Raw genomic sequence first — 24,308 nt, forward strand, 5'->3', positions numbered from 1 at the left:
TGTAAGTAAGAAAAACCATGTTCCCACCAGATAGGCATCTAACAGCTCTCAGAGACCCCAGAGGGGCTCCTCCTGTGTCCCGGGGTCCCTGACCAGCTGCACCCCAAAGGGTCCCCGTGGGGGCCAAATTCATTCCAGGGCTTGGCCAAAGAGCAAAGCAAATAAACCCTGAATTCTGGTCACACACTCTCACATCCCAAGGGCGCCAAGATGTCTTCTCCCTCGACCAGGGCTGGGAAGCCGGGCGCCAACTGGAATGAGCGCTATGAGTACCTCTCTGTACAGGCTGTGTGGAGAGGTGCGAGGAAAGGGGTCGAGGTAAGGGGTGGGGGGCTCCAGTGAAGGGAGGGAGGACGCATCTCTTCCTGGTGGACTTCATCCCATCTGGCCTGGCCCTGCTCGACGAAGGCTGGGGTTTGAAGCCTACCCCCCAAAGCTGGCCATTCCAGCTTGCTTGGCGTCAGCGGCGAACTTAAGCCCTGGAATGAGCAGATCTTAATAAAAAAGATTTCTATGTGACCCTGCCTTCAAAAAATGATGAACTGATGGCAAAGAAAAGGCTTTTACTTTGCTTTATTAAATAAACAATATTCTGTAAGTGAGGGCGGGACAGGGACAAAGTCATATTTTTAATCAGAGTCCCCTGGAGCCTGAAAGGAGTTGGATTCCAGTCCAGTGGTCCCCTCGGAGTCACCAGGTCAGGAATTTGTGGCCACGTCAGCATCCCCAGAAGTGGATCCTAAAGGAGCTGAAAGAATCCATGAGCCACTGGGAGCCTGCAGGTCTAAGGCGCCTCTGACTTCTGGGCTCGCGGCAGTCCTAGCGACATCCTCCCGTGCCCACCTCGCATCCCTTCTCTGAGTAATGGCCAGCTTGCAGCTCTCCCAAGCCAACCCAGCCTTCTTTAAGCAACTCTGCGCATCACTAGAATGCAAAGGGCGTTAGAACCTGGTGGTGCTGGAACCAAGGAAGAAATGGGAGAGATTCCAAGAAAAACTCAATGTGGACAGGATTCTGGCCTCAATTGTGTGTGGAAGGAGAGGAATTACCCTTGGGTGGGGTGGTCCCAAATGTGGACCCTCTTACAGGAAGTCTGCCCAAGCCACAGCTCCCAGCAGCCACGCTGGAGTGGAGAGCCTCTGCTCCATCCAGGCGATGAGAAGACGAGTGGGCACCTGACCTGAGCTGGGCCAGTTGCGTTCTTTCTCTGCACAGTTGGAGTCACAACTGAAGGTCATTACTTAGGAGTCACTGAGGGTCATTCGAAGCCAAGGAGATATAAACTTGACCACTGTGGGGAGGCCATATTTGGCCTCCTGTCTGACAAAGCAGAGATTGCTGGTTTGCATGTAGAGCTAAAGATGGAGTTGCTGGGGGAGAGGCAGAGACCAGGCACTACGAAGTCCAGGGTTCCTGACCAGTGCTCCCTGAGGTCTAGGTGTCTGGGGTTTTTTTGACTGGTTTGTTAAATAGTTTTGAATGGGTATTCTTTCTTGCCATCAAATCATCTAGACTATGAGACCGAGGGCAGAATAGGACCCAGGAGCAGCTGATGCAGGCAGAGATGCCAGCTCCACAGGGTGCCTAGCAGGCTGCCTCTGGGACGGTGCGTCTCTCATAACCGGAAGGCGCCAAACAAGCTTGTGCAACACGCCAGGGAAATATGGAGATGGCTGATTCTCTCCAGGTGGCCATTAAGGGCCCTTCCTGCCCAAAACAAGGTTTGGAAATGCTTGAGCTCTTCTCTGAGCTGCTCCACCACCAGAATCTTCACACCCCTTGCGCACCCTCAACTCCTAGTGACCCCTGGAGGTTGGGGGAGGGGGGAGGAGAGAGGACTAGCAGTGGCAAAGGCAACTCCCCAGGTCAGTCCTAGAGCCCAGTGGGTATTGGGAGCAGCGCACAGAGGTGCCGGCTGTAGAGGAGCAGCACCTGAAGTTGGACCCTGCACATAATCTGCAAAGCCTGGAACGCAGTCCTCCTCTCACCTTGTAAAAAACTCTGCTCCCTGGCTCTTTCTAGCTTATCTAATTTCTCAGAAGTGCCAGTATGACCCCCCTGGGAAGACAGAGGTGCCCCACTGGCTGAAGGGAGACTGGGGGCCCTCCCTGTACCCTACTATGCTGGGCATACCCCACCCCCATCCCCGCTCCAGAACACCTTACTTCATGAAGTCTGGAGCCTTGTTCATCGCGTGTTCAAACTCTGAGAAAGACAGCATGTTGTCATTGTCCAGATCCGACTCGTTCAGGACCTGGCCAGGGAGGGGGAGGTGCAGAGAGGAGTCAGGTTGAGAGAGTGAGATGGGGGCCAAAGGGAGGGGGGAATCCGGCATGCAGAGGCTCCCTGCCAGGAGCTTCACACATCCCAGAGTCCCTGACCCTGTGAGGCAGGGCTTCTCCTGCCCCTGCTGCCATCCCACCCCAGACAAGGACATAGACGTGTAGAGAAATGAGGTCATGTGCCCTGAGGTCTAGGACCTTGTGGGCTGGTCACATGTGGGAAGAGCTCTCTTGGTGCCTCCAGCACAACGTTGGAGTAAGAATGAGTATCGGGGGAACAGGGTGACATCTCCCCCACCCACTCCTGCCATCCAGTCACAAGCAGGGGCTCTGCACTGCAAGGGGCCCAGTTGGGTAGAGGAGGCAGTGATGACCCTCAAAGGTTTTAGTTTTGCTTCTAGTTTCCATCTGAACCAAAAGCACTTGAAGGTCCTCATGGTCTTAGGACAAGTGGACCCACGCCCTGTTGGGTTCGTGAGGCTGTCTTCATGTCCTGCCACACTTTGGACTGTCACTCCAGGACATCTGGCCATTATGTGATGCTGGATCATGTGGGGAAGGGGACAAGGTGATGTATTCATTGGATGCCAAGCTGCTGTTGGGCCACCTGCCTGCAGTGTTGCTGAGAGGGACCCTTGGAATGGGTGGCTTGGGCATACTGTTCTGGGGACCCTGGAAGGGAGTCATGGAAGGAAGTCCTGATCCTGGAGGAAAGACAGAAAGTTGGGGGGTAGTTGCCTACAGCCATGTACCCAGCCCTCAGGGCACCTCCCTGCCTGCCATCTGGGCCTTTGGGTGCTGGCGTGTCCCACCCAAGCCTGTGCAGCCCAGGCACACACGTGGCTCGTGAGGTCAGTTAGCAGGTCCTCTGACACATCATCGCTGTTGAGCAGTCGGAGAACAATCCTCTGCAGGTCCTCCTCATCAATGAAGCCATTCTCATTAAAATCTGCAAAGAGGAGGCAGGGCCTGAGAGCAAGGAGGCACCAGCCAGGACCCTACAGACTCCCATAGCCTGTGGGATGCCACAACCCAGCTGTCCCAGGTGGGCCTAGAACTTGACACTCAGTAAGATTGGGCAGGCCTGAGGAATGGGCACTACAGCAGCTGCAGATGAAGGTGGTGCTTAATCTATCTATATATATAAAAGGCTAGTATGCTAAGTGTCCGTCTGGGTAATGACATCACATAGCAACACCCGGCTTCCTCTTCCTAGCGACTAGCCTCCTTGAAGTTTCTTCAGCCCAGGAACACAACTTGCTTTATAGCCAGGTGGGAACATTTTACACTGTAAACAAATGTCTGTGAAGCATTTTCCTGTGCCTCATCTCATTTGATCCTCACAGAAGTCCTGGAATAAGTAGATAGGAGACTTGGTGGAATCCTATTTTCTTTTCATTAGCCAAAAAACGGAGATTTAGAAAGCTTAGAAACTTGACCCGACTGAAAAGAAGAAATGGTGGACCTTGAAAATGACTTCAGGTTTTCTCACTGCGCAGAATATAATCAAATACTGCTGCAGTTAAATATTTTACCCTTTGTTCTCCCTGCGTGATCTACAATAATAATCTGCTTTGTGTTGATATTTACTGCTGTGTTGCTGACAATTACCTGAAAGAGAAGTTGGGGTGCTTCACTGGGCTGGAAAAAGTTTATCTAAATCAGGAAGCAGGTCTAATTAAGCAAGTTTATTCTATATCTATAAAAGACTAAGTTGACTCGCACATGCATGATACATATTAAGCTCTTGCTGGCGCCAATTGCATGTGTGTGTTTCGATCTGTCATTGTTGATTGTGAATTTGGTTGACACTTCTCTTATAGAGAAAGGGCAAATAGCAATATTAAAATATTTCTTCTAATTAATTTCCTTTCGATGTGCACGAATTTGTGCACCAGGCCACTAGTAACATGATAAAAATGACAAGAAGAAGAAGAGGAGGAGAAGGGGGAGGAGGAGGAGGAGGAGGAGGAGAGAGGTGGAGGAGGAGGAGGAGGAGAAGAAGAAGAAGAACAAGAAGAAGAAGAAGAAGACTGTGTACTAACTCTTCAAATCTGTCTTAAGAGTTTCACCTGATTGGAGTCACTGAATCTTCACCGTCAACTTTTTATTTTTCACTTTACCAAAGGAAAACTGAGGCACAGAGGTGTTATCCACACTGCCAGTAAGTGGAAGGACAGGGATTCGGATGCTGCTGGGTTGGTTCCTGAGTCCCGTGTCAACCATGTTGCTATGGAAGCGTCAATCTCAGAACTCACAAGCCAGTAGGTCTTTTGGTGTCTGGATTGGGAGCCAAAGGACATAGGCACAAGTGCCTGCTCATCACGCTGCATCGGGTGCAGAGATGTACCAGGCTGGTTCTTGCCCATAGGAGCTCCTAGGCTGGGGTTGAGAGAGATACCATCTGACACCCAAGCAGATTGGCTCCAGAAAGAGAGGAACAGGCACCCCAAGGACTCTGAGGGTTTCCAGATGGGCAACTTTATGCTGGGTTGGGGCTGAGGGTGCAAATGAGGGAAACTTCTTGGAGGAGGAGGCATCAGAGAAGCAGTAAAGGGGTCGGGCCTGCAGAGATGGTGTTTGGAGAAGGTGTCAGGGTCTCTAGGATCAGCAGCAAAGAAGGAACCAGGCAATCCGCCTGGAGTGAGGGGAACAGAGGCTTGGGAGAAGGTCAGAGGTTAAGTCTGGAAGTGGACTGAGCTTCAAAGGTCCTTGAATGCCAGAATAAGGCAGCCCTCCCCTAGGACACCCAACACAGTCCCTAAACCACTCATCAGCCATGTAGTAGATTCGGTAAACTTAGGCCACTATAATTACCACCACGACAAGCACAGATGTACCAGGCAGTGGTCTAAGTGCTTTATATCTCACTGCATTTAATCCTCATAACACAGATGGAGAAACTGAGACAGAGTTTAACCACACTTACTTCCTTAAACTCATTTCAGCCTCTTGCCTTAAATGTTCCCAAATTCACACCTCCAGCCTGGGCTTCTCCCCAAACTCCAGGTGCATCAGCCCCCACCTGCCTTCCTGCCCTCTCCACGTGGTCTGTTAGTCCCTCAAATTCAACTTGTCCAAGCCCAGACTCTTCGTCAGCCCCCCTTTGCCCTGACTCCAAACCTGCTGCACTGACCGCTGTGCCCTCCTGGGCAGATGGACAACTCTCCCCTTCACGTCGCTCACCAATAAGCCTGGAGTCTTCCTTCCCTTTCCCCACAGCTCGTATGTCAGCAAATCTTCCCAGCTACGCCTTCAAAGTACAGTAAACTCAACATCTTGACCGCTCCCCACCGCACTGCCTCCCCTGGTCCAGCCACCATCACATCTCTGTAGGACAGTGATGGCGAACCTGTGACACGCATGTCAGAGGTGACACGCGAACTCATTTTTTTGGTTGATTTTTCTTTGTTAAATGGCATTTAAATATATAAAATAAATATCAAAATTATAAATCTTTGTTTTACTATGGTTGCAAATATCAAAAAATTTCTATATGTGACACAGCACCAGAGTTAAGTTAGGGTTTTTCAAAATGCTGACACGCCAAGCTCAAAGGTTCGCCATCACCGCTAGGATCACAGTACCAGTCCCCTAATCAGTGTCCCTACTCTCATCTGCCCCCTTCAGTCTATACTCAACTCAGCAGCAGTGATTCTGTTCATCATTCTTGGTTCCTCCCTCAGCACCTCTTCTCACAGCTCCCTCTCAGCCAGAGGAGGAAAGCCCAGGTCTGGACAGTAGCCCCAAGGGCTACCCTGCCCTCACTCTGCCTCCTCGCCATTCCCCCATTGGGCCAGGCATGGCCCTGCCTCAGGGCCTCTGCGCCATAGTTCGCCTCCCTGGAACACTCTCACCCAGAGAGCCTTTGGGTCTGCATTCAGATGCCAGCTTCCCATCAGGGCACTACCCAGACGCTGTCTACAATTGCACTTCCTGTCCCTTTCCCTGTCTTATTTTCCTCCCAGCACTAAACACTATGTTTCACCTGGTTTGTTTTCCTCCATCCACCAGGATGTAAATTCCACAAGGACAGGAACTTTTGTCTTTTGGTCACCACTGTATCCCCAGCTCCTAGACTGGAATAGGTGCTCCATGAACATTTGTTGAGTAAATGAATGAATGCATGACCCAAGGTTACAAGACTAAACACAGGCAGCCTCTGCTCTTAACCACTCATAACTGTTATTGTAATAAAGTGCCCAATGTTAGCTGTCATGTGACCATCTCCATTCCCCAGTCTGCCCTACAGCTAGATGTGGCCACATGACTGAGTTCTGGCCAATGACATACAAGAAGAGGGGGTACAGTCAACTTCCAGGAATGTCTTTAAAAAGGTGTAACCCTGTGACAATGCGTCGGCTTTGGGAATGGAGGATAAAGCAACAAAATCAGAGGAGCCTGGGTCCCTAACATTATACAACCACTGTGGGCAACTACTCTGGAATTCTCCATGCTAGAGAAAAACCGTGCAGCTGCCAGAGATCTTGGGGGCTATCTTGCATAAGCTACTTGGGGCTCCCTGTCATCTGCCACCAAATTTAATCCTAACGAATTAATTACCCGAGCCTCAGTTTCCTCATCTGTAAAATGGGTAATAGCAGTACCTCCACACAGTTGCTGTGATGATTAAATAAGAAAATACAGGGAAGTCAGCTGGCATGAGGTTTGGAATATAGAAGATGCTTATTAGATATAATAGAGGTTCAATTCTCTATCACTTGATGATTCTTAAATACCAAAAAGAATGCAAACCTTGGAAACGGTGTAATATTCTGCTTTGAAGAATGACAGCTAGAGCTATATGGGGCCCAGAATGGAGGAGTGAGTTTGCTGATGTTACAGGACCCTTCAGTGGTAGAGCCAAGACTTTTGTCCCTGTTCCCCACGGCAGGATACGGATGTGGTAGTTGCAACTAACCAGCACCATCACTGAGCAGGCAGCTCCCCCTGGCTGGGTGTTTGTCAGTCTCAGGGATGGGAGGCTGAGGCCCAAGATGCTCCCCCAGCCTCCCCTTGCACAGCTCTGCCATCGGACACCATGGGTGATGGCTGCGAGCAGGTGGAGGGAGCGGAGGGGCTGTCGGCAGGCTGAGGCAGCGAGCCACCGCAGTGACATTGCACTGCTGGGGAGAAGCTGTGCAGCCTCTCCCAGGGACCCTGCAGTGTCCCAGGCGTCCAGCTGGCCCAGCTCCCATGTGCAGAGACTGCGGCAAAGCGACATGGTTTTGGTCCTAAGCCATCTGGAAACAAAAGCATGTGCTGGAGTAAAATGTAGCCCTGGACAGTTCCCCTCCTTTGTGGGTGCAGCAGCCTGGGAAAGGGCTGGGGCGGGAGCTCTAGGCCGCTGGCCAGTCCCTGGGGCCTCAACAGCCTCGGGACCTGCAGCCTTGAGCCACTTTGGGGGTGGAGAGTGGGGGGCTTCCTCTTGCTGTTTCCCAACAAATGGCAGATTAGAGAGCTGGTGCAGTTGGGGCTCAGCCTTCAGGTCACCCCAAAACATTCTTACCGTCATCATTCCAATCTCTCTGTCATATTATCCTTGCAATTTACAAAGTACTTTTGCAAAAATTAGCGCATTGGATGGAGTCAGGCAGGGCACACTTTCACTATTTTATTCCCACGAGAACTGAAGTTGCCTTCCTGGCTCCTCCCCAGCTTCCAGCATCCACCTGACTGTGTCAGGTCCTGGGAAGCTGCGGGAAGATCTGCCACTGGCGCTCTGGCACCTGCCTGAGGGTAATTCACACCCAGTGGAAGCAGGTGCTGATGGGAGCAGGGAGGCAGTGCTGGGATGCTGGTCTCTTACAGGCAGAAAATCTCCCCAGAGATGCAAAGGAGGAGAATTGATCAGCTGGAGGCCAGGAGTGTCCCTCAAAGCAGAAACGGGGCCCAGGTATGTCCCAGGTAGGTGTGGCTGGCCCTGCTGGATTCTTGACCAATAGCCATGCTTACAAAGAACTGCAATTCTTGTTCAGGACGACATGGTCAGCTTAGAATATTCAGCTTTCTCCCTTGTAGTTATGCGTAGCCACCTGGCATCCTTCTGGCTATGGTAGTTGGGCGGGGCTCCCAAGAATGTTTGCTAAGGGAGAGTGGACTTAATTGTGCCTTCGAATGTCCATTGTGTCCGTATCCTTTCTTCCATCCCCTTTTCTTTCTCCTGGAATGAAGGTGAGATGCCTGTAGGTAAGCAATCATCTTGTGATTGGGAGGACCAGTCTCAGACTAAAGATGGCCAATCAGGAGGCTTGAAGGCGCAGGGCTCTGGGTTACTTCCTGGACATTCCCTGGCTCCACACTGCCTGGCTCCATGATGGATTTTTTTGTTTTGTTTTGTTTTAACCTGGATACTCTTACTCATAACTGAATGCAGTCCTAACTGAGATAGTCAGTCAGAGCAATAGTTCTCAAATTCTGCTCCACTTTGGCATCACCCAGGGAGCTTTTTAAAAGCCCACCAAACAGGGCCTACCCATCACCGTTACATCAAATCTGCAGCAGGGCCCAAGCGTCCGTAGGTCTTGAAAGCTCCCCAGGTGACTCCAATATGCATACATGTCTGCAAACCAGTGGGTTAGAGCTTCTTAAACTTGAAGGTACAGAGGAACCTCCTGATTCAGTAGGTAAGGGGTGGGGCCTGAGAGTCTTTATTTCTAACAAGCTTCCCAGCAATGCTGACACTGCTGGTGCACGGGCCACACGTGGAGTGGTAAAGGGTTGGAGCACTGAGTTGGGTCTTTGGACTTTGGCTAAAAGTGATCTCCACAGCCATTACCATCCTCCTCTTCTCCTTCCTGTCTCCTTCTCTTTTCCCTTCTATTTTTCCCTCTTCTTCCTCCTTCACTTGCTGTCACCACCTCAATATATTGAGCAGCTACCACGTGCCCAGCATCAGGCTCAGAGATCCATGTGCCCCACCTCTAATCCTGCTGACAGCTGTGTACGGTGACAGATCTCTGAGTCCAGGGCTTGCCTGGGTATATCTGATGAAGCTGATGAAGCTGGCGTTTATGGGTCCCTAGGCATCTCTCTGCAGAGCTGATGTGTATGAAGGCTTTGCGCATTTTGTTTTTGTATTTGAGCCCGAGGAGGAAGGAAACCATTGGAGGAGAACTGGAGAGGAGGGTGGAGGAAGACACAAGGAAGCGTGGGGGACAGGCGGTGTCTGCCCCTGATCTGATCTGAGGCACTCTGCCTGACCTCTTGGGAGTGAGGGCAGTCTCCCCACTTCTGAGCTGCATACAGTTTAGCTCCTGTGCCTTGAAGCCTGAAGAGAATCGGCGACTCTTCTGGTTCCCTGAAGGTTTAAGCGGTTTTGTTTGTTTTGCTCTGGAAACCATGGGAAGACAGCGGAGGCAGACATCTCTGGGGACCTCTGCCCAGCCTACACTTTGCCATCTTGGAGAAGTGTCCCCACCCCCAGACTCGGCAGCCACGTCTGTTCCTGCGACTCTGCTTCTTCTTCGCCGAGGTTGATTGGACAAGGCTGGTCATCTACCCCAGGGGTAGCTACATCACTGGTTTGGCTGAGCCAGTCAGCATCTCCTGGGAACAGGGAAATGAGAAGGGATGCTCGTGGCTAGTCAGAGCAAAGCCCAGAGGCCAGGTGTGTGTGGGGGGGAAGGGGGGGCGGGGGGGGGCAGGACAGTCATCTTCGGCCCATAGGGTCAGAGGCATAAAGATCAGATTTGCAGAAAGAGAAAGTGCACAGAGAGAAGCAAGGGTGAGAGATTAGGCAGCCATAGAGAGAAAGGAGAAAGTCTCACCTCCTGACCATCTGCCAAATATCTTCCCCACCCCCCCCAACCCCCCCGCCCCAAATATCTCTTCTGCTCTGTTCATTCTTTCCTCTCCTCCTGAGACTCTAATTGATTTATGTGAGACCTTTCTATGGCCCTATGTGTCCCTGAGGCTCTAGCGCATTCCTTCTTTCTCTTAACATTTTTCTATTTTTCAGATTAGATTATATTTCTATTGATCTATCTTCAGGTTTGTTGACTCTTTCCTTTGATTCTCCTGTGAAGCCATCCAGTGATTTTTATTTCAGATATTTTATTTTTTAGTTATATATTTTCCACTGGATTCTTTCTTGCCGTTTCTATTTCTTTGCTGAGAATTTCCATGTTTTTATTCATTGTGAACATACTTTCTTTTATATCGTTGGGCATGGTTATGATAGCTGTTTTAAGATACTTATCAGCTAGTCCAAACATCAGGGTCATGTCAGAGCCAATCTGCATTCTTGAGAATGCATCAATTTTTAAAACAAGTTTTGTATATTGACTAATTTTGGATCGTATGTTGGACATTATAAACACTTGGTTGTGGAAATTCCATATTCTGTTATAGTCCTCCCAAGAGTGCTGCATTTTTTTGTTTTAACAGGCCATTGGTTAGACTCAAACTGCTCACCCTGTCCCATAGGGTCCTTGTTAAAATGCAGTGGCAGCTCCAATCTCAGTTCAGTTCTCTTACCCTCAGCTCAGCTGCTTGGAGTCTGCCTGTGGACATGTGATGTAGAGGTAAGGAGGCGATTTAGGCACAGTTCTTACACAAAACGTGGGCCCCCTTTCTCTGGCTTTCTTCTTTCATGGACTCTCCCCTTCTTTTCATTTTCAGGGGGGAAGTGCCCCCACTTCTCTGATTCTTCACACCAGAAAGGGTGCAGTTTCTGTCAGTCCTGCATGATGCTACTCGCTGAGGCCCACCTTCAGGCTAAAAACGTTTTCTTTTTTTAAAGGCAGGGGAGGGGGACCATCAAGTGTCATTTCTTCCTTTCAAGCATCAGCCCCCGCTAGAATCGATTTGCTTTTGGTAGCTTTCCAATGCCATCAAGTAGTTACTTACTATATTTTATTTAGAGTTTTTGAGTGCTCTCTGTGGAAAGGACTGTAATAGGTGCCTACTCAGCCCTTCTCAGTAGGGCAACCTGTGACTGTGATTGAGCCTACTGGATGCTGACCCTGAGGACAGTGTCAGCAAACATAGGATAGGATGCAAACATAGCAGTAAGTCCTTTTTATAGATGAGAAAACTGCGTCCTCACAGGTCCACCTGGCCTAAAACTCTTCCACTTCATCCTACCCAAGTCCACTAGGGTGAGGCAGGACTAAGATGGTGTCTGCCGTGTGGAGGAGCTGGCAGGGATAGGAGGCAGGTGAGGTGCCAACATGTATAAGCCTAAATGAATAAGTCCTTTGGGGCCAAGGAATGGTCACAATGAGCTTAAAGCCTTGCACATGGTCTGTTTGAAGGCTTCCCAAGATTTCTTTGTTTCTTTCAGTTTGATTCCTTTTGAGAATGACAGACAACCTCCGCCAGGAAGAAGCAGAGCCGCAGGAACAGACGTGACTACAGAGGCTGGGGGTGGGGACACTTCTCCGAGATGGCCTGCTGAAGGGTGGAAGTTTTGCAGAGCCTATGGCTACCCAAGACAAAATCAGAGACAAAAAACGTCATAGGGCCTCAGAGTGATTTGTCTCAACTTCGTCATTTAGAAAAGTGAAATGATTTGCCCAAGATTGCTCACTCATTTAATGGCTGAGTTTCAGTGTTCAAATCTCTTACTAGTAAGTTCTACAAAACAAGCAAAACTGCTTTCTACCCTAATGTAATTTATCTCTATCTCTATCTCTATCTCTATCTCTATCTCTATCTCTCTCCTGCCCACACCAAGATCATGAAATATCAACACCAATAACCATTTGTTTGCCTCTGATGACATAGAGGAGAATGTATCAATACATTGATATAATAACTCTCAATTCTTTTTAAAAAATCTACAGTCTGGACAAACATGATAATACTCAAATACCCAGTAAACCCCAATTAACACCATCCCACCAATACACGGATGTTGATGGATTCCAGACGTGGTATTTACTCTATGGCACGTCCACCCTCAGCACTCAATCCCCCACAGCACTCACCGTAGATGCGAAAGGCGTACTCGATCTTCAGGCTGGGGCAGGCCTGCTCGCTGAACACCGACGCCATGCCCAGCACGTCCTCAAAGGAGAACACGTCGTTGTGGGAGAACACTCTGCAGATTCGGTCTCTGAAAGGGTTGGCCTGTGGGTGGGGAAGATGAGGAGGAGAGAGTTCTACCAACGTCAGGTTCGTGCCACCCTGAGCCTTACTTACCTGACAGTGTAATGAGTTTGAGAGGAAAATAATAGCAACAACCTAAATATTGGAGTCAATGAGCTGGGACCGTCAGAGAGGATACGGGATGATAGAGCAGGCTCACCATCACTCCTCCCCCTGTCATCCCCTCCTGCACAAACCTTCCATAGGTGCCATTCTTTTTTATGGTTACTAATTTTTCTCCATTTTTTGTATAAAACTTTGAGAATACCAAAAACAAAATAAAGAATGGGATACAAATTGTTTATAATCCACTCTCCAGTGTTAGCCACTGTCAACGTATGGATGTAGAGGTCAGCCAGGCCTGGGTTTAGGTCCTGGCTTCACTATTTGCTAGTGAGTGACCTCAGCTTCGACAAATTACATAATCTCCCAGAGCCTAAGCTTTCTCATCTACAAAACAAGGTGAGATAATACTGAATCTACCTAATGGTTTTGTGGTGAGGATTAAACAGCAGAATGACAGATAAATACCACTCAACAAATGATAACTATTAGTTATTACCAAACTACTATACATATCAACAATTTTCTCTTTTAAACCAAACTATTTCTCAAATTATGAGCCCCATGTGAGTCAGGGCCATGTGATTTTAGGAACCCCTGGTGTCCCTGACCTGGGCCTGGCCCGGGGCATGCGGGAGAGAGCCCTCTGACACCTGCCCGAACCACGGGGTTCTGAGCAAACACCCAGCTCAGAGGCAACTCAGCAGATATCCACCCAAAAATGAACTCACATTCTTCTGACTCTTCAAGGTAAAAGTGACTCATCTGAACAGTGAGTCAGAGAATATTTTGAAAATGAGATTTTTGTTGTTGAACACATGTGTTGTCACCTAGAAAAAATGCTGCAAACCTGCGAACATTAGACACAGATTTCTAAAGTCTGTTTGAAAATCACCCAAATGAAGGGGGTCAGAGGGCTCTGAGCCCATTTGTTAAAAATATGAAAACGCAATGCTTTCCATTTAGCTTGTAAAGAGGCACTGGCTGACATAGAGACAATGGGCATCTACTAGCTTAACTTCAATAAAAAGCCCTTCATTGGTGGATGAGACCGGTAATGAGTACCATGATTTAATACAGCCAACGCCACATCCCTTGTCTTTGGATTAGCTCTGACAGCCATAAAAAATAAACTCAGCTAGAACCAGGCCTCCAAATGGCTCTGTGTCAAAGGTTAAAGCAAGATTTCACAGGATAACGAAGCCCATCAACCACATTGCTTTTCCTTACACTATGGTCATTAACTATAAGCCAACGATTAAATTGTGGGTGGGAGAAATTTTGTTATATAAAACTTTGCTTTATAAAATAAAATGTTTTATGTAACATGGTACTTATGTAAAATATCTTAACATATTTTATGTAATCTTTAGCTTTGATAAGTTAACATGGGTATGATAGTAAAGGCACATCATTTGTAGATAATATATGTATATTATGGGTGCACGCTCCACATTTTCTTACTGCTGGGATGCATGGAGACCTCTGACCTGGACGGACCCCTCAGACCTCAGAGGTGAACGTGCAGCCTGGAGGAGAAGAGGGACTTGCCCAAGGTCATCAGCCTAAGACCCAGGTCTCCTGAGTCTGCCTGGCACTGTTTCCCCCGATGGTGCCTCCTGGCAAATACACATCAGAGAAAAAGATGGTGATGGAGGCAGAGCATGTGACCTTTAAAATGTGGGAAACCTTGGAACTAGAACCATCTTCAAATTTTTACTTTAATTAAAAAAAAAACAACTTTTTTTGACACAAAGCACAGAAACAGCCTAAATTGAAGTCCAGGGAGTAGCCCGCGCCTGTGAGAGCTCTGTCTGCTGGGTGGTGACTGTCCACACAAATGTGAGCAGCACTGCAGGAGGGCAGGAGCAACTGCTGTGGGAGGGAGAAGCCACGAGGACAAGGTGAAGGCCACAAGGAGCCACCGGGCTGGGGCACGACGGAGGAGCAGGGGACCCTGTTCCCGAGAGGCCGGGTCACAGAGCTCTCCATCCTCTCGCCTCCACACCCCTGGAGGCCAGGGAGGGCTGGCGGTCTCTGGGAGGGCTGGCGGTCTCTGGGAGGCCTGGCGGTCTCTGGGAGGGCTGGCGGACACCTCCCAGGTGGGTGTCCCGGGCCTGTCTCTGTTCCAACAATGGCAGCTCCTCTCTCCCGGTGGCTCCCTGCCTCATCTCTCCTGGGAGGGAGATGTCAGGGCACGGACTTCCACTATGACGAGGTGTCCTTAGCACAGGCGCAGCTTCATGCAAAGGGATGCCAGCGGTGCTGCAGGGAGGGTTCCTAAGGGCCCAAGAGCTGCTACCTCCGTGCCTCGCCCAGCTCTCTATCCTCAGCCAATGCCAGCTCAGCCGGTGTCCTGGGCTCCAGCCCAGCCACCAGCACCCAGAACAGCTGGGAAGAGGCAGGGGACGGAGCAAGGCTCAGGAGTGATCCAGTGCCAGTGTACTGTATTCCGGATTTTTTGTGGCTATTGTTTTAACAATCTGAAGTCTGAACCAATAAATTCCAAGGTCTAACCAGAGTTACGGCCTGCGTTCATGGTCACACCCGTGGAGACGTCTTCAATCCTCCAGAGGAGGAAGAAGATGACAACTGACAAAGCAACGCTTCCCTTTGAGGAATAGCATGCGCCCTGGTGTGCAGGCATTCTGAACAAGAGGATATAAACACGTCGGCGTGGAGATTTATGCAGGTAGCTCAGTAGTGCAGTCTCCATCGAGGCGATAAAACCAGAGACGGCGAATATAAACCCCAAATGCTGGGACTTTTTTTTTTTTTTTGGAAACAGAAACTACAGTTTGTTGATGATAAAACCATGACAGCCCCTGCCAAAAATCCAAAAGTTTTTCCTTAAAGATCTTCTCAAAGTTAATGAACAAGAGATTTGATTTGAAGATGAAAGTCAGAGGGAAAATATTTGGACTTAGCTTAAAAATATCTCCTCTCCATTTCCCCAGCTAGCATGTAGTCAAAAAGAGCGTTTGACAGTTGCTGGAAAAAATGCACACAAAAATACGCTTGTGACTCAATAATGACGTCCTTGACACACTTCGATTTTTAAGGTCTCCTTTAAAAAAAAAAATCAAACGGTGTCATTTCATTTAAAATTTCTCATTGCTGAGGAAGCTCTCAATTTTTAGTGTTTCTTATTTTTGAATAATGTTTTTATTTTTGTTCATTTTATCTGCTACCAACTCTTTTTTAAAGGATACGATTAGTGTTTATATTTTTTAACAGATGTAGAGCACCTGTCAAGGGAAGGAGTGGATGGCGGTATCTGCTGGGAGGGGTCCAGAGGAGGCCAGCCCCTCCTAGGTCCTGAGTGGAGGCCTCGGGGTACTGGGGGAGGTGCTCCCCGAAAGGCCCCTCATGGTTTTGTGCAAGATTGGGCGAGCAACCATTGAAAAAGCTACAAATAGGCTACATTTGTTTAAGGAAGTAGAGACAAGCATGATGAGGAAAACTATAAACCCACCGACTCAAGATGCTCAGTAAAACCCAAGTAAAGGAGAAGAAAGTTGAAGAAAACCATACCATGGCACAGCAGAATCAAATTGCTAAAAGCCACTAGTAAAGAGAAAAAATGTTTCAGGAGTGAGGAGGGGATAAAATGATAATAGATTTCTTCTCAGAAATGAAGCAAGTCAAAAGGCAATGAAGCAATATCTTTAACTCTCTGGAACAAAAGAAAACAAAAAAAGCTCTCATCCTATTGTTCTATACCCAGCAAAAATATCTTTGAAAACTAACGGCAAAAAAACTTTTTTTTTCCCCTGACAAATAAAAGCTGAGTGAATTCATCAGCACCAGGCCAAAGCTAAAAGTATATTAAAAGTTAGTTCTTCAGGGAGAAGGAAAATACCAGAAGAAAGCTTGTGTCTGCACAAGGAAAGGAGCACCAAAAATGATAAGTATGTGAGTAAATAGAGAACTTTTTCTCATTTTAAACTATTTCAAAGAGACAAATCCACATTATAGCTGGAGATTTCAACTCCCCTCTGTCAGTAATTGATAAAAGGAGTAGAACATAAAATTATTAGGGATGTAAAATCCTTGAAAAGACCATCAGCCAACTTGAGCTACTTGACATTTTATGAATACTCCACCCAACACAGTAGTATACACTTTTTTTTCAAGCGCACTTGGAACATTTACCAAGATAGAGCGTCTGCTGGGTTTCAATAAATTTAAGGGGATTTAAATCAGACAAAGTATGTTTCCCAACCTCAACAAAATTAAATTAGAAATAAATAACAGAAAGATATCTGGAACGCCCTCAAAGTCAAAGAAATCAGAAGGAAATTAGGAAATAATTTGAACTAAATGAAAATGAACACACAGCATATCAAAATCTGGGGTATTCAGTGAAAGCGGTGCATATATATACTACAAGGAAATGAACAGTATTGAATGATTTCATTGGAGGAGAATGGATTAAGTTTTTATTTAAACATTTAAAAAGGTCCCTCACTGGGAGAAAACAGAGGGGTCAGGAATTCCAGGTCTATCTTGGGTGGAGTCCCTTCTAACCCTGGGCTCCTGGGCTACTTGCACCTAAGAAGTGGCTGCCCCTGGGGACATGAAAAAGCTTGTCACCAGGGGCAGCAGCTGGGAAGCCAGAGGTGGATGGAGCCTCTGGGCTACACAGAACAGATGAGCAAGATGCCTCTTCAACCCCACTGCCCCGGAGGAATTCCTAGTTGTGGGTCTAACCCAGTCACCCTTCAGCTCTAGAGAAACTCTGCCAGAAGGTGGCAGTGTTGAGTTGGAAGCATTCGGTCCGTGTGCCAAGCCAAGGGGCATGAGAACCTGCCACCTACCGCGTGCAAAGCGTTGGGCGAGGCGGTGACTGTCCGGCCGGCAGGTGTTACCACCCTGTTTTACAGAGAAAGTTAAAGCCCAGGGAAGGACTCACATTCCAAACGCACTGCTCTGTCTACAGCCCTGCACTGGACTCCATTGGGTATTTCGTTAAATATTTTCCCAAGAAACTGTTTCAGAACCGCATCCCTGCACACCCAGAGGGGTCAGGGTTCAAGGCATTTCCCCGAGTCCCATGCCCCTGCCAGTCAGGAGCTGCTCGGAGAACAAACCAACAGCACCAAAGGATGTGTCCTTCTCAGTTAGGGATTCAAGACACAAAGCTCATGACCTGAGCTTCAAGTCCTTGAAGCAAAAGCATACAGTGAGTTCCTGTGTGCCCGGCACTGAACGAGGACCTGGGGCCCCCGAATGAGTATGATGGAGACTCCCTGCCCTGTCTGTCCTGCATGGGGCTCAGCCCAGGCACTGACGCACAGCAGTGTCTTCAGAAACAGGAAGAGAGACGTGTCTGAATTAAGTACAAGCAAAATAAAATGACAAGAGTTACGACAGGGTAACGTTGCTGGAAGGTGGGACTGACTAAGGGCCCGGAAGGAGGAACTAACCAGAGGACAGAGACAAGATTCGAGCCAAGGGCAGGTTCAGGCAGGGGGCAAGATGGGGCGGGACTCGGGGAGCTGCTCTGGGCCAGGAGGAGGAAACCAGGGAGACAGCAGAGCTCCCTCCTTCCTCACATGCCACCCGCTCTCTCCTCCTGCCCAGACTGCCCCGGTTTCACCTGGACAGATAAAAGTGTTAAGTGGGGGAGAGCGGCCGCGGGGCTTAACCTGGACCCTGAAACCCCTCGAGGGCCCAGGTTGGTCTGTGTGATCCTCACAGGTGGAGAGAAGCCTGGAGTTTCATTGCAGGGGAGCTGGGAGCAGAGAGCGTGAGGAGGGGAAACATACGTGGGTGAATGCGCTCCCTCCGTTGGCCAGGCCCCAGACGCACCCTTCTCACCAGCTGTTTATAAGGAAGGAACAGTCTCTGTGTTTTCGATGTCCAACCTTCCTGAAGTCTAAAAACAGAGAGGCCCGTAGGCAAGCTGTCTCCCAGTGACAGATGGGTTGGCAGGGACAGGCTGAGGATGTGTCCTGCCGGCAGCTGGAGGCGGATCACTAATGGAACAAGAAGGGGAGCAAGGCAGTAAAAATGTTCAATATTATTAAACACCCCTGGGAGCACGTGTCCTGAACCTGGCTCCGACCCACCAGAGCAGCCTCTCCCCGAATCCAGGCCCGCAGGTACCTGTCGCTGCCCCGGGCCTCCTGCGAGCAGAGAGGAACCCAGAGGGCTGCAGGCCTGCAATCTGGGGGCGGCCCGGGCCCAGCATGGTGCTCCTGAGGCTGGAGGCGGGGAGTGGAAGGAGCAGAGGCTCTGGAGTCAGACCGACTCTGAAACGTGAGTACAATACGTTGTTATTTGACAGTTACAAGATGTGGATGTCTCGCAGCTTTCAAGGTTTAGACCATCTCAGTTTTTCAGTAATGCAACTTCCCCGAGCAAAAAAGAAAAAAAAAAAAAGGAACCAAAAGGCCAATGGTCCCCCCCATTTGTTTATCAAATCTGTTGGAGGAGAAACAACGCTTACACTAGAGATAAGTGTCTATTCACATTTGTACATTAATATTTGCAGCAGCTTGAGGTCAACTAACCCTACAGTGTCTGGATAGCACATTAAACAACATTCAAGCTCCCGGTTCACAAGAGCAACAAGCAAAACAAGCTGTGTGACCTGGGGCAGAGCCTCGAGCCTCCCCTTTGGCCCATCTGCAGAATGGGCAGAATCATGACTCTGCTCGGGGGGCTTATGGGGGTCAGATGAGGTCATATTTGCAAAACACTTGGTACTGGCAGGCCCCCGATCAGCATCCTGTCAGCATCACCGCGGGCAAAGCCATAACTGTGGAGCTCCCAAGGCAAGTTGTTACTTGGGCCAACATGTTGCCAGGAGCTCACCCTGCCTGCCGGTGGGCAGCAGAAACGTTAGTTCTGGCTCCACTGGGCGCCTCAGGGCCAGCTGCAGGCTGTGGCCTTAGAGGCATCGCCTCCCCGTGAGAGCTCCATGGGGCTCCAAGGAGAGCAGGTCTGGTGGGAAGAGGTGAGAAGGGAGAGGACATGTGAGCACATAACCTCATCTTGCAGCTGAGGATAGCCAATCACAGAGAAGCTAGCACCCCTCTGCATGTCTGAGTCCCATGGGCAGCTTTCCTCAAGATTCACATCCCTGAACCCCACGCGGGCTTTCGGATCAGCACCTTGAGGAGTAGGGCCCAAGCATCTGCAAGCTGCCCAGGTGGTTTTCGGCCCATCCTTAGGCGACACGAAGTCATAGTGCTAACGAATGGCAGAGACGTGACGCCAGATGCTGCACACGCACCCTCCGCCCCGCCACCGTCCCCTCCAGGACACGGCCTCTCACCCAGCAAGGACAGGGGTGGGGACGGGGCGGTGCAGGAAGGGGTGTGCAGCACACCGGACCAACCTCTGACCTCTCCCCAGGGCTAAAGCCCAACCTGAAAATATTGATTTCACACAGACACCTCCCAAAGCTTCCTCCAGCCCCCCCCGCCCCCAATCTCACTGACTGAGGCCAGGCCCTGCAGAGGCAGGGAAGTTACATCACCCCCAACCCACACGTCCCCCTCCACACACACACACATTCTCTCCTTGCTCACTGTCAACTGTCCACCTGTGACAAACTGTCTTTCCCATCAACAAGTCGGTTCAGCCTTTCCCCTCTTACTCCCCTCTTCCAGCTCCTGCCGGATTTATTTAGGAAATGTTGCCATTTCCCGCCTTATCCATCCTGATGAAAACCACTTCTCCCGGAGCACCAGATAAAGTGCTGCTGTTGAATGGATGGCTCTCGGGGTCAGCCCTAAGGCTTTGTTGTTTTATTGAATGACCAGGAGAATGAGGAAAAAATGACATGCCAGGAGGAGGGAGGACGTCCTGTGAGCAGAGACCCCTCTGCTCAGAGGCCAGGACGAGAGGAGCTCTCTGCCCAGTAGAGAAGGGAGTGGCGGGCCCTCTGGGAGGGGGGGCTGAGAACAGGTGGAAGAGGGAGAGGAGAGGAGGTGATGGGTGCAAGTGCTCCAAGATGGGACCCTTCCTGAGACCACTCCCTTCTTTCCCCTCCCCAGCCTTCCGCAGTGCCGACCAAAATTCGCGCAGTGCTTGGCATGAGTGGAGTTTCTTTGAAAATCGATGAAAAGGTCAAGAGCTTTATTTGGATTAATAGGAAGTGAAGCAGATATGGAGAGGACATAAGGAGACAGAAGAGCCCCTCTTCCTTGTCCCTTGTAAGTTCCCTCCTCCCCCAAGACAAGAAGAGAAGGGGGGGAGGTCTGTGTGCTCAGAGGGCGTAGAACCCAGGGAGGGCGTTGCAGGCCCAGGTGCCTCTGGTCTCAGGAGTTGCTTTCTCTGTGTGGATGCTGTTGCACCCCGACCAGCACTGACTCGGGCCGCAGGCTGGAAACCTAACAACAGTTTATAGTTTTTCCTGTGGAAAACGCCAACAGCAGCCCCTATGAAAACGGTTAAAACACAGTCTGCACCTGTGCTCTAAAGGCCTGTGTGCAAGCAGGAACCTGGGAGTCAGGGGATGCGGGCGCCACGGTTCCAGGAGGGCTGGGACGGAGGCCTCTGCTTCTCACGGGAGCAGCTCCGGGCCTCCTGGTTCCGCCCGCTGTTTACAAGCCGCCTTCCTGTCCGTAAGCAGGAGGGGTTCTCAGATGGTGTCGGGGCTGCTTTGCAGCTGTGCGGGGACACCCACCCTCGGCCCCTGGGAGCAAGTTCCCCTGTGAACTCTGGAGGATGTATATCTTTGCCTCGAGACAACCATTTCTCTTTCATCAACACATCTAAGCAACAACAGTTGATCTATTTCGTCCTTCACTTTGAATCAACTGATATAAACTAGAATGGGCTCACACACATAGCTCCTCAATCACCAATAGTTCTCTCTCCTCTCTCTCTCTCTCTCTCTCTCTCTCTCTCTCTCTCACACACACACACACACACACACACACTGCAAACTGAATGAAGCAATTTAAAGTCCCATTTTTGTTTCACTCCCCAGCGTTTTAGACTATTGAAAATTTGAAACCTCCAACTTCCTATTCTTCACTTTCCCCTGTATCCTGGGCACATGGCCCCGGCCCCAGCAGGCTGCCCGTGACTGCTAAGGCCCTACCCTCCAGCCATGATTCATCATCACCTGGGCGTTCAATAAGCGCCTACTGGCGGCCCAGATCTCCAGGCATCACACTTGATTCATGCTTCGCCTTGGGCCCAGGGGGGACAGGCAGGAAGGAGAGAAATGGGCGCTTGCTACACATTTACTATGAACCTGGTGCTATGCCCGCCACAGTCACACGTGTCATCCCATTAATTCCTTACGTCAACCAAACAGCAGATCTCCGTAACTCCATTGTATAGACCAATGATGGCGAACTTTTTGAGCTCGGCGTGTCAGCATTTTGAAAAACCCTAACTTAATTCTGGTGCCGTGTCACATACAGAAATTTTTTGTTATTTGCAACCATAGTAAAACAAAGACTTATATTTTTGATATTTATTTTATATAATTAAATGCCATTTAATAAAGAAAAATCAACCAAAAAAAAATGAGTTCGTGTGTCACCTCTGACACGCGTGTCATAGGTTCGCCATCACTGGTATAGACGAAGAAAAGCAAGGAGCAGAGAGGTTAAATAGCCAAACAAAAGAAAGACCAGGAACATGACCCCAGATCTGTCTGATCCTCAAACCTGAGCTCTTCACATGGAGTGGGTTTCAGGGAGATGCTGCCTCAAAATAGGAGTGGGGGGTGGGGGGTGGAGGGTGGGGGTGGGGGATGCACACAGAGGTGCCAAGCTGCTGAGTCAGCAGGCAGGTCCAGGCTGAGTGCCAAGGAACGTGCTATGACTGATGCCGGTGCCAGCTCAAGGAGGACCAAGGATGGGAGTGAAACGTGTCCCATGAACCCTGGCATCTGGGGGGTGGCAGGGTGAGCCAGTGCTGGGTGACAGGGGTGATGTGGAGTTCTCCACCCAGGTCCACAGCGGCTCCCTCCAGGATGGTACCAGTGAGACAGCAGTGCAGGGGGAGGAGAACTGGGGGAGGGGGGTTGGCCCCAAATTGGCAGGAGATGCCCAGAGAGTGGTGCATCTGGGGAAGGGCTCCAGCAACACCCTCATGGAGGATGGAGAAGATGGACTGGACCACAACCCAGGCACAGGCGCCTATTGCAAAACCATATGCCAAGTGACGCTTAGGCATCTATGTCACCTTGGAGAGAGGTCTCTAGTGATGTCACCCAGCTCTGTCTCTTATAGTTGACTCGGATTAAGGATATTTAGGAGCCCAGGTTTTTAAATCTTGTGCTTTTTAGCCCCCTTGAGACATCAATGTTTTTCCATGTTGCTACATAGTCAGTATTATGATCATTTTAATGGCTACAGAGTTCAAATTCCAGGAATGGACGGCCCTATCTTTCTAATGCCTCCAAGGAGAATCTGGGAATCTAAACTAAGAAAAAACATTTTTTTAATGAAGAAAATAATACATTAGGATGTTTATTGCAAAATTATTTATAGTAGCAAAAAAATAATAACCCCAAACCGGAAACAGTGTTAATGTCCAGCCATGAGAGGATGGTTTAGTAAATCAGAACTCAATGCAATTATACAACCATAAAATGATAATTACACAGACTATGTAGCAACATGAAGAAACATTTATGCCTAATGGGGGGAAAAAGCACAAAATAAAATTATATTTCTGTCCACAGTGATGTAAAATAAAGAGTGCCCCGGGGGGGAAAGGTGGCCAGCGAAAATAAGAAATGACAGCTTCTGTGAGGGTGTTTGGGTGCTAAGGAACTGCTTTTAGAAAATGTATTATAATGCTGACATGCTACGTTAACAATAACTAAAAAGCAAGTTAAAAAAGAAAGTCGGCCGCAGAGATGATCTGCTAAGCAAGCAAACAAGCTTTCCTTCCTAGAGGGTGGGAAGCAGGGGTTGTTGCTTCTCTTTTCTGCTTTGTAATCTGCACGCCCAGGGCTGGGCCCCAGGCAGAACTGGACTGGCTCCCAGACCCAGTGGGGGCGGGGGGGGGGGGGGGCCGGGGGGGCGCCTCTCCTGCACTCCTGGCAGGAAATGTTCCTGAAGATGAAGTTCAGTGGAAGAAGGCTGCCATTCATCTCCCGGTCTACGTCTGCACCTTTCCAATGCCACATGCTATCATTCCTCCATGAATGCTGCCCCCAAATCCCATTCATCTGCCTGGAGCATTTCAGCTTTTTCCCACCCATTCGTATCCAGTCTTCAGAAAAACCCCGAGGTAGGCAGGGCTGCTAGGATTAGGTCCACTTTTCAGATGGGGAAAACTGAGGTCATGTACAAACGGCAAACTCCAGTCCAGGACTTTGAACAACAAGGTTGATGAGCCTGGGAGACTGGAGGGCTGAGTCCTGGAGGCCTCAGTTGCGACCCGCACACCAAAGGGGCCTGTGGCTCTGTTAGGGGCTGAGCCCAGAGCTAAGAGAAGGGAAGGGTCCCCGGGAAGCCCCTCTGTGGTTGGACCTGTGCTGGGCCTGGCCTGCCCTTCCGGGGCCTGGGTGAATGTGTCCCCGCACCTCAGCTGTGCGGAGCCCCAGTGGCCTACAGCTCCGGGCAGGCAGCACACGCCGCCCCCCACGCCAGCCGCTCATGCCACTGGGAAGCCTTTCAGAGCTGCGGGTGCCTTGTCCCTGCGGAGGCGGCGGCATGCCCGAGGCCTGCAGAGGGTCCAAAATCCTGGGAACAGAGCCCTGGCCAGCCTGGCCAGCACCTCGTTAGGAGGCCCAAAGGCGGGTGGGAGCCGTTCAGGAACAATGTTATTTATTTTTCTATTTTTAAACAAGTCTGAGGTCTCTGGGGGCACAAATGAAGTTATCGGGAAAGACATGAGGGGAAGAGCGCCTCGGCCAGCGGGCCGAGAGGAGCCCTAGGGACCAGG

The 24,308-nt window shown here is 49.7% G+C and overlaps 1 protein-coding gene across 1 annotated transcript in view; it reads right to left on the minus strand.

The window, feature by feature from the left end:
* Nucleotides 1-558: 558 nt before the first annotated feature.
* Nucleotides 559-24,308, minus strand: part of CIB4 (calcium and integrin binding family member 4) — a 38,646-nt gene continuing 14,896 nt past the window's right edge. Inside the window, exons 5-8 of the mRNA XM_070428854.1 lie at nt 12,215-12,356; nt 3,122-3,231; nt 2,166-2,254; nt 559-748 (exon numbers count right to left, since the gene is read on the minus strand). Of these exons, the coding sequence (XP_070284955.1) occupies nt 718-748; nt 2,166-2,254; nt 3,122-3,231; nt 12,215-12,356 (372 nt within the window). The 3' untranslated portion in view covers nt 559-717. The remainder of the gene's footprint in view (nt 749-2,165; nt 2,255-3,121; nt 3,232-12,214; nt 12,357-24,308) is intronic.

The sequence above is a fragment of the Myotis yumanensis genome, unplaced genomic scaffold (genome assembly GCF_028538775.1).
Source record: "Myotis yumanensis isolate MYYU_CA2020_CCGP unplaced genomic scaffold, mMyoYum1.0.hap1 SCAF_11, whole genome shotgun sequence".
Lineage (NCBI taxonomy): Eukaryota > Metazoa > Chordata > Mammalia > Chiroptera > Vespertilionidae > Myotis > Myotis yumanensis.